Source organism: Fundulus heteroclitus, chromosome 24 (assembly GCF_011125445.2).
Source record: "Fundulus heteroclitus isolate FHET01 chromosome 24, MU-UCD_Fhet_4.1, whole genome shotgun sequence".
Lineage (NCBI taxonomy): Eukaryota > Metazoa > Chordata > Actinopteri > Cyprinodontiformes > Fundulidae > Fundulus > Fundulus heteroclitus.
In genome coordinates, this window is record NC_046384.1 from 3,340,879 (window position 1) to 3,356,999 (window position 16,121).

General features: G+C 45.8%; 1 protein-coding gene across 1 annotated transcript in view; it reads right to left on the reverse strand.

Annotated features, from left to right (window-relative positions):
• LOC105921795 (zinc finger protein GLI2) overlaps positions 1 to 16,121 on the reverse strand; it is a 74,734-nt gene that overhangs the window by 6,308 nt on the left and 52,305 nt on the right. Inside the window, exons 5-11 of the mRNA XM_036128270.1 lie at positions 15,627 to 15,821; positions 9,879 to 10,080; positions 8,887 to 9,079; positions 6,640 to 6,747; positions 4,753 to 4,893; positions 2,793 to 2,942; positions 1,351 to 1,515 (exon numbers count right to left, since the gene is read on the reverse strand). Coding sequence (XP_035984163.1) covers positions 1,351 to 1,515; positions 2,793 to 2,942; positions 4,753 to 4,893; positions 6,640 to 6,747; positions 8,887 to 9,079; positions 9,879 to 10,080; positions 15,627 to 15,821 — 1,154 coding nt within the window. The remainder of the gene's footprint in view (positions 1 to 1,350; positions 1,516 to 2,792; positions 2,943 to 4,752; positions 4,894 to 6,639; positions 6,748 to 8,886; positions 9,080 to 9,878; positions 10,081 to 15,626; positions 15,822 to 16,121) is intronic.

Here is a 16,121-nt window from a genome sequence, read left to right on the forward strand (position 1 = left end):
CCAAACCGGGTTCTGAACAGATCAGTGACTCCAAACAAAGCGGCTGAGCTACGAAAATAATTAAGTTGCTTCAATTGCCTAGTCCAGAGCTCAGCAACCTTTCCAACCCGCAGAGCCATTTCTGCCATAGGTCCTGCTAAACTAATTTTGTTTAGAGCTGCAAAAGTTATACATTTCTTTGAAAAAATTGCTTTTTTTATGGTATACTGCAGGAAATTTGTTTATATTTATTTAATTAAAGATCAACAGTTTTTATTATTTAACCAACAGTATTTTTATGTTTAGGTTTAATACATTTTCTTCAATTGGACTTTTGATTTTTACAGCAAATGGCATCAAAATGATGAAAAAAGCAACCTATTGACAAAAAGATGCTTCATTTATCTACAGTAAAATATTCTATACACCTGCTGGTGAAGATTCTCAGTCATCCAGGTCATGGTCATTCCAAAAAAAGTTAAAAACCAAAACAAGCCAAGCCAATAACGACCCTAACGACTCCTCTTTACAGAGGAGTGGACCGGTTTCGGTCCAATCTGCATGTTATCTAAGCGATTACAAGGCCTTTGTTAGGCAGTAGTATAAAGCTTGGTACTCCACATTATTCCAGACTTTTTGAATTGAGAAAGCTTCCTGGAGAGGAAGTGAAACGTCTTCAGCTATGAAAAACAAGTCCAGTTGCTTTGTTTTTTACTTTTTTTTTGGAATATTCTATACACCATTAGTTTTCTATCTTTCTGGAAATGTTATGCATATGTTGCAGAACTAAATGCATCCTAAAGCGAGCAGTTTTAAATTACCTTTACATTTAGAAACATTAACCATTTTTTAAAGAGCCAAAGCTGAAGGTGTAAAGAGCCACAGGTTGCAGAGCCGTGGCCTAGTCAAAGCCCAGACCTGAGTCAAACTGATCTGCTGTGGTGGGACCTTCAGAGATCCAAACAGAACCAAAGCCTGATCTCCTGATCCCGTTTCTAGCTACAGCGCCGAGTCCAGAACGTCCGCCGAGGTCCGTAACGAACACAGACATCAGAAATGTCCGATATTTCTTCTCACCGACACCAAAATGTGACCAACAGGAAGAAAACGGGCTCGGTTCTGGACTGGACTGGGTTTCCCTCCAGCAGCCCCGATGCATCATGGGACATTGTGCTGGTTACATCCTGCTCCCTCATTATTCACACATCTGACAGCCGGACCGGTGTCGGCGCCGGCGGCGGTTCCGATCCGAACGTACAAGTCATCACAGACCCGTCAGCTTTTCAAGCACTTCAATGGGTTCCCGCGCTCTGAGAGAATTTCTGATGGGAGCCCTTCAGGTATTCTGTGTGAAGCGCCGGCCTCTCGTACCTCGTTGGAGTGGGTCCGGTTCTGGTGCTTGGCCCGGTCCGAGGCGTTGGAGAAGGCCTTGTTGCAGCCCTCGTGCTCGCAGACGTACGGTTTCTCCCCGGTGTGAGAGCGCAGATGGGTCTTCAGGTTCTCCAGACGGGAGTAGGCCTTGGAGCAGCCCTCAAACTGCAGGAGAAGAAGAAGAAGGAGGTGATTAAAGCGTTAAAGCCGGACCAGAGCAAACCAATCTTCAGAAAAATCCCCCAACAACTACTTTTTAAATAATTCAGATTATTCTTCCAGCAGAACCATTAAATATTCTGTTTTCCAGCTGTGCACGGGGGAAAACGGGCCTTTGTTTACCTCGTTAGGAGGCCAGCCAAGGACTCTGGAGCCCGCTTTCTCCTGGACTTTTAGTTTTTACCGCTTTCCCTCTTTTTAAAGAGCTTCAGAGGCGGAAAAAAGATGGAAAAACAAACGGCAGTCTTCGCTACAGTCTGAAAGAATCTGCTTCTTGTCAAACTGACGTCCGTTTATCTGTCCGACTCCTGGACCGATGAGGCACCTCAACACCCGCCGCAGCTTTAGATTAGCTCCAGAGTGCTGGGTTTAATTTGGTGAAGGACAGGCAGAAAAGCCCAGATGAGGAATAATAAAGCAGGATTAGTGAGAAGCTTCAACACTGACAGGTTCTGCACTGCAAAAAGAGAACTAAAAATAAGTAACATTTTCTTGAAATGAATGTATTTGCCCTTGATTTGAGCAGGTAAATAAGACTATTTGCCAATGAAATGAGTATTTTTACCCCTGAAATAAGATAATTAGATAAACTGCACTTGAAATAAGACAATAGTGATCAATTGTTCCTATTTTAAGTGCAAAAATCTTATTCCATTGGCAAATAGTCCTATTTACCTGCTCAAATCAAGGAAAAATACTTTAATTTCAAGAAAAAATGTCTTATTTTTAGGCCTATTTTTGCAGTGTGGTGCCAACGCCTCAAACGTCTCGACTCATTTTTGGTTTCAGTTAATGAGGCAACCACCATAAATACATAAATAATTCAGATAAAACGGGACGGGCCGCTGATTATTAGCTAGTCGGGTCCTAGGTCCTCGTTTCCGTCACCTTTGGCCCTCCAGGTCGTCCAGAACCCGTCCGGTGGAGGAGTTTGGGCTTGGCTGGGTCTTAATAACCAATGAGAGTTGGGTAGATTTTACAGATGGCTTCCTGCCGACCCGCCTGAACTCGGCTCCGGTTCATAATCTGATGGATCCTGATAAACGGCGAGGCGCCAGCAGCACTAGCGGTGATTTAGGAGCCTCCTTGGCGGGGCGGCTAACCGCGCCTTTTAGCTGTTTATCAGCTCCAAACCCCCGGTGAGTGCTGGCTGTTCAGAGGTGCCGCCCCCCCCGCCCCCCAGGGGGCTGCCGGGTGCCCGTCCGGGGCGATCCGTTACCCACCGTGCACTTGTGTGGCTTCTCCCCGGTGTGTCGGCGCATGTGAACCACCAGCATGTACTGGGCCTTGAAGGGCTTCTGCTCCCGCGAACAGTCGTCCCAGCGGCACACGAACTCCTTCTTCTCGCCGTGGATGTGGTCGTTATTGATGTGCTGGGGGGGACACAGGGGGGGGGAGAGAGGAGTGAGGGGGTTTCCACTAGCAGCCTGTTTCTGTGCAGATCAATCTCAGCGGGGGGGGAGGAATCCCGCGGGAGCGCCGCGGCACACGGCGCTAATTATGAGATTCTGAAGGAATTTGAGCGCGGACGCTCTGGTTTTCACCAAATGAGAGAAACGACCTGACAGCGTAGCGGGGAGTGGTGCCTTCACTGCAAACATCTGGGCTGTTATTTCAGCTTTAATATCAAAGTTAGAGCAGCGACATTAAAGCAGGGGCTGCTGACCAATCAGAGCAGTGGGCGGAGCCATGAGGAGCTGCGGTCGCTGATAGGATGGTCAGTATGACGCATAGAAACTAAATATTTTAGATGAATGTCAGCTTTTAGCTAAAAGTTAGGAGAAAAGTCTGATTTTAAAAAAGATAAAAACTACAAAGCTTGAAATAAATGAGCTAATTTCCAACATAAAATGACTTTATTAAGGCCTCCACCGTTGAACATTTGAACATTTTGTCCAGTTTCTTTTCTTAAGAACGTCTCCAGCTCAGCCGGGCTGGGTGGAGACCATCTAGGAACAGGTGGATTCTCAGGTCTGGACTTTGACTAGGCCATTCTGACCCAGGAACCTGCTTTGATCTGAACCATCTAATAGTATCTCTTTTTGTTCAGGGAGGTTCTCCTGCTGGAAGAGGAACCTCCACGTCTAGCAGGGTCTCCTCCAGGATGCTCCTGGTTTATCTCCCCACAGCATGATGCTGCCACCACCGTGTCTCACTGTCTAAATGCTGCGTTCAGGGTAAGGCTGGACGACAATTCAATAACATTATATATTGATTGATAGACGTATATTGACGACAGGAGGGTCAATAAAAAGTTCAATAGAATAAAGGTTTTCCTTCCTTTTTCATTCTATCATGTAGGTTAATATAACAGTCATTAAATCCTCCCAACCAATCACAACGCAGAGCACACGTTTTTTTTTTTTTTTAAACTTGTAGTTTGGTAAAAAGTTGGTTTAGTTTGAATTCAGTGTTTGTGTCTTTATCTAAACATAGTTTACTAAACAACAGCATAAATTGTCCAGGGCTGCACTTAAAATATATGTTTGTCAATATGATTTCTATTTAACTAAAAACCCATGAATCGTCTTCCACTTCAGAACTAATTATCTGAAGTCATTGTTAGAATAATGCCTCATTTTTAACATTTTACATCGTAGGAACTAGACGTTTGATATCAGAGAGTTCAGTGTTAGTGCTGCCCAGGAATCCCTCTTTAAGGGGGTCCTGTCCCTTTAAGAGCCACCTGAGCCCAGAGAGCTGACAGAGAACTTTTCAGCCACAACAAAAACCTTCAAAGTTTGGACTCTTTAACTGCAGTTTAACTTTCAAGAACAGATAAAACCCAGATTAAATATCCTGATGTTACAAAAAACTGGAGAGAAGAAACGCTAATATATGAGGACAGCTTGCTTTAACTTACACGATAAAACCGACGGTTAAACAGAGAGAAAGCCCGTCTTCTCTGGAGCCTCATAGCTGCTTTTTCACTGACTGATGGACACCCCCCCCCCCAGCACCCCCATAATCCTCCTCTCTCTGCCGCTTCTTTTCTCTCTCTGCTTCACTGAAGCTGAGGAATGCTTCAGAGCCTTTCAGGCCGAGCGGCTGGCTGCGATGGGAAAGCCCATTCAGAGGAGGGCGTGCTCCTGAAGGTACAAAGGTCCTCCTGCCTCACACTGAACGCCTAAAAGCTGAGGTTCACGCTCGCCGCCTCGTTAGCGGCGCAGCGGGCTTACGCACATGGACCAGCTGCTCCTGGGCGTCGTACTCCCTGCTGCAGCCCTCCCAGTGGCAGTTTGTCTCGTAGACGGCCTCGGGTTCCTGCTTGCACTCGTCCCGGTCCGTGTCCTCCTTCGGGTCGGCGACGCCGCCGTAAGGGTTCTGCAGAAAGAACCAGCGTGTAAAAAAAACAAAAACAAAACAAGAAACCATCAGTATGGTCTCCCAGAGTCTGCGGGAACGTCTCCATCCGGCCGCAGGAACGCGTTTAGACCCAAAAACAGACGAGCTCCCCGTAAATCAGCAAGAAAAACCGGGCCTTTCCTTCAGCTAGCAAACATTTCTAGGGTTTTACCAACAAAAACAGGCCAATTAAGAGGCTGTAGGTGTTCAGAGGGTTCCTAGCCTGGAAAAGATTTCAGCAGCAGCCGCACTTACCGATAAAACCCATTAAAACTTTCTCCTTATTCCGATAAACACGCTGTGATCTATTTCTACAAGTTACCTGAAAATAAGGATTTAATACGCCAAAATGTTTAAAAACTCTGAGTAATCCTCATAAAGAAAGAAAGCAAAACTCTCTAAATCGCTTTAAATCATTTCCAGCTGTGCAAAAGTTGAAAATAAATACAGTTCATAAGCAATTTTTCTCTCTGCACTGCAAAAAAGGAACTAAAAGTGAGTAAAATGTTCTTGAAATTAGTGTATTTGTCCTTGATTTGAGCAGGTAATTAAGATTATTTGCCAATGAAATAAGATTTTTGCACTTAAAATAGGAACAATTCATCTCCATCATCTTATTTCAAGTGCAGGATATCTAATTGTCTTATTATAGGGGTAGAAAAAACGTATTTCACTGGCAAATAATCTTATTTTGCTGCTCAAATCAAGGAAATATACACTCATTTCAAGAACGTTTTACTTACTTTTAGTTCTCTTTTTGCAGTGTGTAATCATTTTATTGTCAGCACTGCAAAAGGGAACCAAAGGTAAGTAAAATAGACTTTAAATGAGTGTGTTTGCCCTTAATATGAGCAGGTAAATAAGACTATCTGCCAATGGAATGAGTATTTTTATCCCTAAAATAAGATAATTAGATATAATGCATAAGATGATGGAGATGAATTAATCGGATTTTAAGTGCAAAAATCATATTCCATTGGCAGATAATCGTATTTATCTGCTCAAATAAAGTACAAATACACTAATTATAAGAAAATTATACTTTTAGTTTCCTTTTTCAGTTCTTGAAAATAAACTTTCCTTTGTTCTTTGTTTTCTTGCCTCTTGGTGTCTTTATTTTGACGCGGGGTAAAAAAAAAAAACATCTCCACGCCGTGCGGCGTGTCCCGCCCGGGCTGCCGTACGGCTCAGCTACACACGGCAGCACAATCTGCTGACGGCAGCGCGTTTGTTTCTGCCCCGCGCGCGCGCGCCCTTCATCAATTCTGGGGGCCCCAAGACGCCGGCGCCCGGCGCCGTCCCCATGCATCACCGGCAGAGCCGCCCCGCTGCCGGAGAGCAGCCGCAGATTTGTCAAAAGAAGAGGAAAAAGGCTCCTCAGATGACAATAAAGCCGGGCCAATATTTCATGAAAATGAAGTGCTCTGGCACAGTTTACTGTGGCCGGGGGGGCGGGGGGACGGGGGGGCGCAGACAAATGGGTGCAAAGCTCTTATCATGTGGAGTTTTTCTTTATCAGAGACCAGTTTTACACACAGGTCACCAGAGGCCCCCGGGGGCCCAGTTCTGGAGGATCTCAGGCCCCAACAGCCTCCAGTGGCTCGTTTTAACTTCATCAAAGCTCAACTGAGTCCAGCATTAATTCCCCCCCCCCCCCCCCGGGTCCATCAGGTCCGCCCCCGTCGCTGCTGCCTAGCTGACCCAACGTGTCAGTCTCCTTCGTACCGGCGACAGCGGCGACCCGGGCTTCAGTCCGTCCAGCTCCGTCTTCACCTTGGAGCGCTTGCTGGTGGGGTCCACGGTGCTGCTGACGGCCGGGTCTCCTCCGTGGTTCTGGAAGAGGAGCAGAAACGCCGATAGACGTTAAAACGAAGGTCTCTAAAGGCGGCAGTGAGTCAACGCTGACACGACAACGACTGGAGCCTCAGTCCAGTGTTTAGAAAGGAGAAAATGCTCCTTTGCACGATCAGCCTCCCACGTAGCCCCCCCCCACCCCCCGCCCCAGCATCATGACTCAGCTTCTGCAGACTGCTAATTTGCTGACTCAGCTAATCTACTGGAATCCACTGATCATCTCATTTCTTTCTGACGTAGAGCATCTTCTAATCCACCGTAATCCGCCCTGTAAACTAGCAGATATGGTGCATTTTATTAAAGCACTAGGCGCGTCTTTTTGTTATAACGGCAACCATTTTCATACATGGACGACATTAAGTCATTGTAGATGAAGGTCCAGAACGACCCATAAACATCTGGGTCATTATTGACCAAAACTGTTTAATTACTATGTGGCAAAGGTTATAGTCTGACCCAATGCTTTCCTAGACCCGGCGCCGTCCAGCATTTCACATTTCGAGCTGTAATCGGCTAAAACTTCACTGCTTCTCTATCTGGACCAACAACAAGCAGCACTTCATTCCGTAACGTAAAGAAAATCGTTTGTTCTCCGTCTTTTTCATGGTTATTTACAATGTTCTGCACAAAAATCCCAATAAAATCCGTTAAGGTTTGTGTTTGTAAAGTGAGAAAATGTAAAAGAACCAACGTCCCAGAAGAACCCGGACCATCTGACGCTCTGCCGACCAAACTGGGCCCGGCAGTAACGAGCTATGGATCGGTTCTGTTCTAGCAGAACATCCAGCCGCCGTGTTGCGTTGATCCACCTCTGAATTACTCAAACTAAAGGTCCTGGAGCGGTCTAGTCAAAGTCCAGACCTCCAGTGTGCTCCTCTCTGATGTCCCGCCGTTGCACGGTTGATCATTCGGTACCAGGTTTATCAGGTGGGATGTTCGGTACTGGCCACACGTCGGGTTCTACCTGTGTTTGGTTCCACTTTGTGATTTACAGTCAGGAAATGTGGTTGTCCAGCTCCAGGGTCAGTGTCCCCCAGCAGGGGCCACGTAATTTCACATTTTAGCAACGTCAACCGGTCCAAATGAAGATCGGAACCCAACTATGGTCCTATATGCAGGTCATTTTTTTTCTCTTTTTTTTCTTTTTTCTTTGTTTTCCTTCTTTTTTTTCTTTTCTTTTTTTCTCCTTTTTTTCTCTTTTTTCTTTTTTTTCACCTTTTTTTTCTTTTTTTCCTTTCTTTTTTTCCTTCTTTTTTTCCCTTTTTTCTCCTTTTTTTCTCTTTTTTTCTTTTTTTTTTCTCTTTTTTTCCCTCTTTTTTCTTTTTTTTTTCTTTTGGTTGTCCAGCTCCAGGGTCAGTGTCCCCCAGCAGGGGCCACGTAATTTCACATTTTAGCAACGTAAACCGGTCCAAATGAAGATCAGAACTCAACTATGGTCCCATATGCAGGTCATATCGTCATTTATATTAAACTCTGTTGAGATTTGAGCTTTTTGGACCATTTGTTTCCAAACTCCTGAACTACAAAGCGAGTTAAAGTCCTCCACTGTGGTTCCAGCGTGTTAGAAGGAAGGGATGAAAATCAGCCTAAAACAGCCCCGTTGCTCATTAATACTCTACATGTAGGGACACGGGCGTTATTTTATAGTTTTATGCTCTGGTTTCTATCTCCCAGTGTTTGTCCCTGCTTTGGTAGAGAACCCTGACGGACTGGAAGCGCACCCGTCTGTAGGCGCTCATTCCCTCGCTCAGCCCTCACATTACATTCAGACCCAATCACCGGTTCCAATATGAAAACCAACTGTGTGGGAGCAAAGAAATCACGGGTCTCCCCCACTGAGAGTTTGCCTCCGAGGTGGGATGGTGAGGGGGGGGGGGGAGATGGCACAGAGATCAAAACGGACGATGACAAACAAAATCTGCAGCAAGAACAAACATTTGGTAACTGGAGCTGCCAGAGTCAGGGCTTGGATAAACGGTTGTTTTAGGATCTGGCAGCGCTACTGACCGGGGGGGGGGTTCACGCAGTAATCAGAGAGGTTACTGTACACAAACCGAAATTAAACCCAAGTCCCCAGATTCCTCAAAGTCAAAAGGGAATGTGCGTTTCATGCGTTACCTTGGCCGAGGCGTCGCTGTTGTGGGTGGAGGCGGAGAGGGAGGCGAGGCCGAGGCCGGCCTGGCGACCGGAGAAGGTGGGCGGAGGGTGTATGAGGGGCGGGTTGTGGCCGAAGGCGCTGAGCCCCCGCTGCTGGGACAGGAGCTGCTGGTAGGCCATGGAGTTGATGGGGTGGGGGAAGGGGAACGACGGGCTGCAGGAGGAAACGCCATGGATGAGATTCAACAACAGCAGAGACACGTCTTCACAGCAAAATCATGGACATATGAAGGGCCTTGGCTAAGCTGCACTGCAAAAAGGGAATTAAAAATAAGTAAAGAATTCTTGAAATGAGTATATTTTTCTTTCTTTGACCAGGTAGATAAGACTATTTGCCAATAGAATGAGATTTTTTTTTACTGAAAATAGCAACAGTTCATCTCTAAAATAACATAATTAGACATCCTGCACTCGAAATAAAGTGATGGAGATGAATTGTTCTTATTTTAAGTGCAAAAATCTTATTTCATTGGCAAATAGTCTTATTTACCTGCTCTAATCAAGGAAAAATTACAATGATTTCAAGAAAATTTCACTTACTTTTCGTTCTGTTTTTGCAGTGTGGAGGTGAGGGTTTGAAACCCAATGAAGTAATGGGACAAAATGAGGGGATTAGGAACAGAGGTAGGTCTGGAAGACCACAAACTGCCTGGGTGAAAACCAAGAAGCCCAACAATGATGAAGGAGACGGAGGTATGGAAGGAGATATGGAAGACATTGACACAATGACGAAAGAATGTCAAGGGTCTGGAATAAGGGATGGAGGTTAAGAAGTAAATGAGTTCATGAAAAGAACGATAAGACAGCAGAACAAGGGAAGCCAAGGAAGTGGGAGAGGAAATAAAACCATGAAGGAATTAAGTCAGGACGACAGAACACCAAGAAACAAAGCAGAAGACCATAGAGGTGGAAGATAAAGACGGAAACATTCCCGTCAGTGTCCGCTGGCCTACCTGAGTCCCCCGACCGACAGGTGTCCGTAAGAGCTGCTGGCGGCCGAGCTGGAGCGGGAGTTGTTGATGTAGGCCACCAGGGAGTTGGGCGAGGTCCGGATCATGGTCTGCAGGTCGATGCTGGCGTCAGACAGGGGCGAGATGGACAAGGCCCGCTTCCTGCTGAGTCTGGGCGTCAGCCTGGGGCTGGAGAACCGAGACACTGCGGACACATAGAGCAGGCAGGAGGTTTTCAACCAACAACCAATAGATCTACAGTTCTAACCGGGCGTCAGAGGTGATTTTGAACGTTGGCGGGTTGTTGTGTATTTCAGAAACTAATGATCTACCCGAATCTTCCCAAAACCAACTGGGCTTTATGGACGACGGTCTGAAAACGGGGAAAATCTCCAGTGAGCTGCAGCTTCCTGGATGAAAATGTCTTTGAAGACGTCAGAGGAAAGCGCAGAGAACCTGTCGGTGCAACCAGGACGTGCAGAATACAGGACTGTCTCCGAAAATTAGAATATTGTGATAAAGTTCTTTATTTTCTGTAATGCAATTACAAAAACATGAAATGTCATACATTCTGGATTCATTACAAATCAACTGAAATATTGCAAGCCTTTTATTGTTTTAATATCGCTGATTATGGCTTACAGCTTAAGAAACCCAAATATCCTATCTCAAAATATTTGAATATCGTGGAAAAAGTATACTAGTAGGCTATTCAACTAATCACTTGAATCGTCTAATTAACTGGAAACACTGCAGGGTTTCCTGAGCCTTGAAAAACACTCAGCTTGGTTCAGTAAACTAAATCACAAGTATGGTAGTGGTTAAGAGACGACATAAGATTCTCCCAGTAACTGGTGTACTGACCATGGCATTACTGTCCTTGATTGGCCTGCCAATTCCCCTGACCTGAACCCCATAGAGAATTTGTGGGCTATTGTGAAGAAGAAGCTGAAAGACACCAGAGCCAACAATGCAAATGAGCTAAAGGCCGCTATTGAAGCATCCTGGGCATCCATAACACCTCAGCAATGCCACAGGCTGATTGCCTCCATGCCACGCCGCATTGATGCACTAATCTGTGCAAAAGGATTCCCAACCAAGTACTGAGAGCATTAATGGACATTTTCAAATGTTTGATTTTGTTTTGCTGCTATAATTTATTTTTTACTTGGTCTGAGGAAATATTCTAATATTTTGAAGTAGGATTTTTGAGTTTTCTTCAGCTGTACGCCATAATCAGCGATATTAAAACAATAAAAGGCTTGCGATATTTCAGTTGATTTGTAATGAATCCAGAATGTATGACATTTCATGTTTTTTAATTGCATTACAGAAAATAAAGAACTTTATCACAATATTCTAAGTTTCTGAGACAGTCCTGTATAATCCTGAACTAGTGAAAGGCGCTCCTGTCAGCTAAGAACCGAGGCTACAGTTCGGTTCATGTAAACCGGACTGTAGCCGATAATGCTACCTGGTTTAGATTCAGACGGTCGGGTCAGAATTTGGAAGGATCCATCCTGCCTCTCCCCAGTCCTGATGTGGAGGATGTTTTCAGTGTTGGGTTTGCTTTTAAATCGGGCCACGTTGAGACTTTCTAATTCTCTGATTTCTGATTGAATGAAGGAGCACATGTAGAGGATTTGATCTTTAGTCAAACCGGCGTCCAGCGAGGCGGCGGAGCGGCGCGGTGATGGCACCTGCCCACGTGTTCTGACCCCATTAAGGTTCAGGCATAACTAATCAATCCCTCCACCATAATCCCGCTAATCACCTGCGATAAGCATCAGCCGGCCCGGGCCGCACTTCACCATGCTAAATGAGGGCAATTTACTGGGGATTGATTTCGTACCGCATGGAAATGTATTCAGAGCGATGGGATCGATTTCAGCTCTAAAATGTAAATTCAGACAAGCAGTTTGAGCGGAAATACTAATTCCCCCGCCGAGCATCGGGGGGGAATGCACTTTATCGGGGAGTTTGTGGGGACACGCCCCAAAAAAACAGCGACTTTCAGCCGACTTTGGGTCTTTAAAACAAACTGAACTTATGTACTTGCTGCAGATATGACCGTTTTCTGTAAAAAATGGGACCATGTGAAGCAGAAAAACTGTTACTTGATCAGAGGGTGCATCTGTAACGTCACAGTGGGGGAAGTTTGACCCGCTCCGCTTTGCAGAATTGGTTTATTTCAGCCACATTAGGAGGTTTCTCTGCGTTAACGGCCAACGTAGGCGTTTAGGTCAGGACGTTGACTGGACCGCTACAAACCCAAAGCTCACTTCCTGCTGTGCATTCACCTTCAGGAGTTTCTGCTCCGTGTTTGGCTGTAGGGATTATGATATTCACCTGAAATGTTGTAACAAGACGCACAGCTTCCAGAAAAGGTTCCCTCGCATCTCATCAGTCCACAGTACCCTCTGATCGGGATCATAGAAATGTTCTTTGGTGACTGTGAGACGGGTCAGCAGTGGTCCAGGAACCCAGCCTCTTTTTCTGAAGGTGGGATCATGACCACTGACCTTGACTGAGGCCTGCTGAGCTTTAAGTGTCCTGGGTTCTTCTGGGACCTCCTGGATGAGTCGGCCTCTCCTGGGAACGCTAATCTAAGTTGATTCGTGGTTCAAGGCGCATGAAAAGGATGTTTTTACAAGTCGGGTTGCTTTGAACTGAAAAAGGCATGAAATCTGTAAGGAGTCACTAGAAATAAAGTTCACTGAACAGAAATCAAACGCTCAAACTAAAAGGTAAATCAAATCTTAACTTGCTGCCTGTGGGAGCCTAAAACCTGGCGGCCGTAGCAGAGACGCTCTGTTTGCTTTGAAACGGCGTCCTAATGATGGCTGTCCGTAGGAACATCCTGCTAATCATCTACACGTGTTATCTGTTTGGAAGCTGCCGCTCTGAGACCCAAAGGGGGGTTTTTCATGATGGGCCGCTTGGAGTTAAATGATGATGCAACAAACCCACAGACGAGGAGAACATCAGCCAGTTTCTCCAGGGACGCCTCCGTGCGCCAGGCTTTTTACTAAAGACGTTACCGCGTTTGTTGGCGAGCGTCGTGGGACGCTAATTGCTCGTTTAAGCAGCCGACGCTGAGTTTGGGGCGCCGGCGCCAGCGGGCACGGGTAGAGGAGATCAGGAGTCTGCCGTGGCAGCTGCCCGGCCGCCGCTCAGCGCTGGCAGCCGTATTCATCTCTGTTGCTTCCTCTCACCGCTGGGAGATGTGTTTATTAATGCGCCACTTCCACTGATAAATGGAGCGATGGAAGACCGCCGCTCGCCCCGCTCCCCCACTCGTCCGTCGTGATTTATATCAGCAGCCCCCGCTGGGGGGGCTGGACGGGGGCTGGACGGGGGCGGCGGGGGGGATATTCAGTCAGTCAATGTGTTTGTGTTGGTTTGAAGGAAGTGGGAACAGGAAGCCCACCAGGTCACGGAGGAGCTTTTAGACGTGCCTATCTGCTGTACTTTTTATATTTTTACAGCTTTTAACCTGAAACCCAGACTTCTAGCTCCGCCCACTTCATCCTGGAAGTCAGTCTTAACCTGATTGGTCAGAAACGTCGGTTTAAAGGTCAGCAGCCATCTTTGTTTTTAATTATTGCATCAGTAAGCCCTCATCAAGGGTTGACGGTTCAATTCTGCACTGCAGTAAGGGAACTAAAAATACTACATTGCAAAAAGGGAAATAACAGTAAGTACAATTTTCATGAAATGAGTGTATTTGTCCTTGATTTGAACAGCTAAATAAGACTATTTGCCAATGGGATGAGTATTTTTACCCCTAAAATAAGATTATTAGCTACTCTGTACTTGAAATAAGATGATGAAGATGAATTGTTCCTATTTTAAGTGCAACAATCTTATTCAATTGGCAAAAAGTCTTATTTACCTGCTCAAATCAAGGAAAAATACAAACATTTCAAGAAAATTTTACTTACATTGAGTTCTCTTTTTGCAGTGTAATGATCTGAGCAGGTAAATAAAATTAGATAATTAGATAGACTAATTATCATGATGGACATGAGTTGTTCCTATTTTAAGTGCAAAAATCTTATTCCATTGGCAGATAATCTTATTTATCTGCTCAAACCAAGGGCAAATACACTTATTTCTAGAAGATTTGATTTATTTTTAGTTTCTTTTTGCAGTGTGCAGAGCTTTCACACTCACAGAGAACCCCTGATGTGTGCTTTATTAATGGTTTCCACTGGTTGGGGGGAGTACACGAACTTTATTTATGAAAGGAAATGAAGCTTTACTGTTGTCATGGCAAGCTAAATGCAGTGAAAATATCATCTATTTCTATTTCCTACTAAAACAATAAACAGATATATAGGAAGAATGATTTCTAAAACCATGAAATTAATTCTGACATTCTAATGTTCAAAGTTGTTTCTGAATCTAGTGATATTTTCACATTGTCAGTCAATAAAAAAGTATTTGTTCTGTCGGGTTCTGCTGCAGAACAAAGAGCCAGAGCGGAACCAGGAGGTCCAATTCTGCAAGAAAATTAAAGTTTTAAAGTGGCCTAGTCTAAGTTTGGACTTAACTGAAACAAACTCCTCCAGTAACGACCTGTAGGCTGATGGAACGGTTCAGTAATTAGCTTTTCACACGCCGCCAGGTTGGATAGCTAAGATTCACTCTGGTTATCTGGGTCTGGTATTAAAATATTGGTTTAATGAAACACTGAGATGTTACTGATATTAATAATAATTCACAGAAAAGCGGAAATAATTCTGTCAGCCTGGGACTGACTGAATGATCATGGATTCAATGATAATTATTATTAAAGAAAACAACATTTTGGTGCTGAGAAAAAGTTTTACATCAGCTCTGAGGGAGGAAAGTAGAGAAATAACTTTTTTTATTACGTCAACCTGCCATTTCCACTAATAAAAATGAAACAATTAGTGGCATGAATATGAAGAAAAGTATTTAACATAATGTTCTGCCTTAAAAAAACATTTTAAGAGCTTGTAATACCTGCCTAAATGATCTGGTTTGACGTTTTACACCCAGAGGTGCAGCTCGTTCATATCAGAAGCCAAACTGAGCGAGTTTCTCTGTTTCCATCATCAGGGAAGCTTTTCCAGGATGACGAAGGTTTAGACTCTACACACGATCCTCTAAAATGACCGTAAAAGCTGAGAAAATCTGATCTTTCTCTGCTCTTCAGCGTTAAACACGAGGACCGCGGCTCTCTCTGCTGCACCTCCCCTCAGTAACTTCCTGTTGACACGGTTTGTTTTGGCAGGAGCCAACCGGGCTCTGGCAGCCTCACAGGCTCTGGCTGGCCGGGTTCCCGCGACACGACCGGCTCATTCACGGCGTTCAGGACGGACTCGGAACGTCTGATCTGGACCCTGGTCTTCGTTCTGGGGCTGTGACGCGTCACAGAGAGGAAACGGCGAAGCAGCGATCTGGCGTTCATCAGCCGGAGCTCCGTCCACCATCCGTCTCCCTCCCAGACGTCTGTAGCCTTTTACGGTGCCGAGCAGAGCGGCGGATCAAAGCGGGCCGTCAGAAGACGGAGCATACATGCTGCGACCCGAGCTGGAAGTGTCGCAATAAGTCCCTGATGTTTATGGAAAGGTGCCGGAGGGGGGAGGGATACTGCTCTGAGCCCGCCGTGTGAAGTCGTTGGTGAGGGAGGAATGTAAACCTGACCTCCCCCTCATTCTGGACGCCTTTCATTCACCAGCCTGAAAGCTGCAGCTCACGCCTGTTGGGTCTGTGGCTCACCGTCAATGGGGGTGATGTAGTCGGCCAGGGGGGCCCCGGGCACGCCGGCCCCCTGCATCAGCAGCTCGCCGTAGGGGCTCCGGTGGCTGGCCATCAGGTGGTAGTACTCAGCCGCGGCGGCCCCTGGAGGCGGAGGAGGAGGAGGAGGGGGAGGAAGACCAAACAGGCCCCGCTCTTTCAAATGTTCATGAGCCACTGTGAGAGGAGACGAGGAAAGGAAGGAGGAAAGGAAGGAGGAAAGGAAGGAGGAAAGGAAGCATTAGTAAACATAGCAGTGGTGGTTCTCCATGAGACGGGCCGTCTGGAACCGTCTGAAATGCAGGTTCAGTCCCTCAGACCCTCCTAAAACCGGACTCAAACTCTTACATGTTGGTGGGATAACCGTGGTTCCCTTCCTGATGTATCGTCCAGTCAGAGATCCTAAATGACTGGATGCCTCGCTCTGCTATGTATCGTAAAGATAACGTTCCCCTACATAAGGTCAGCCTGCGCTGC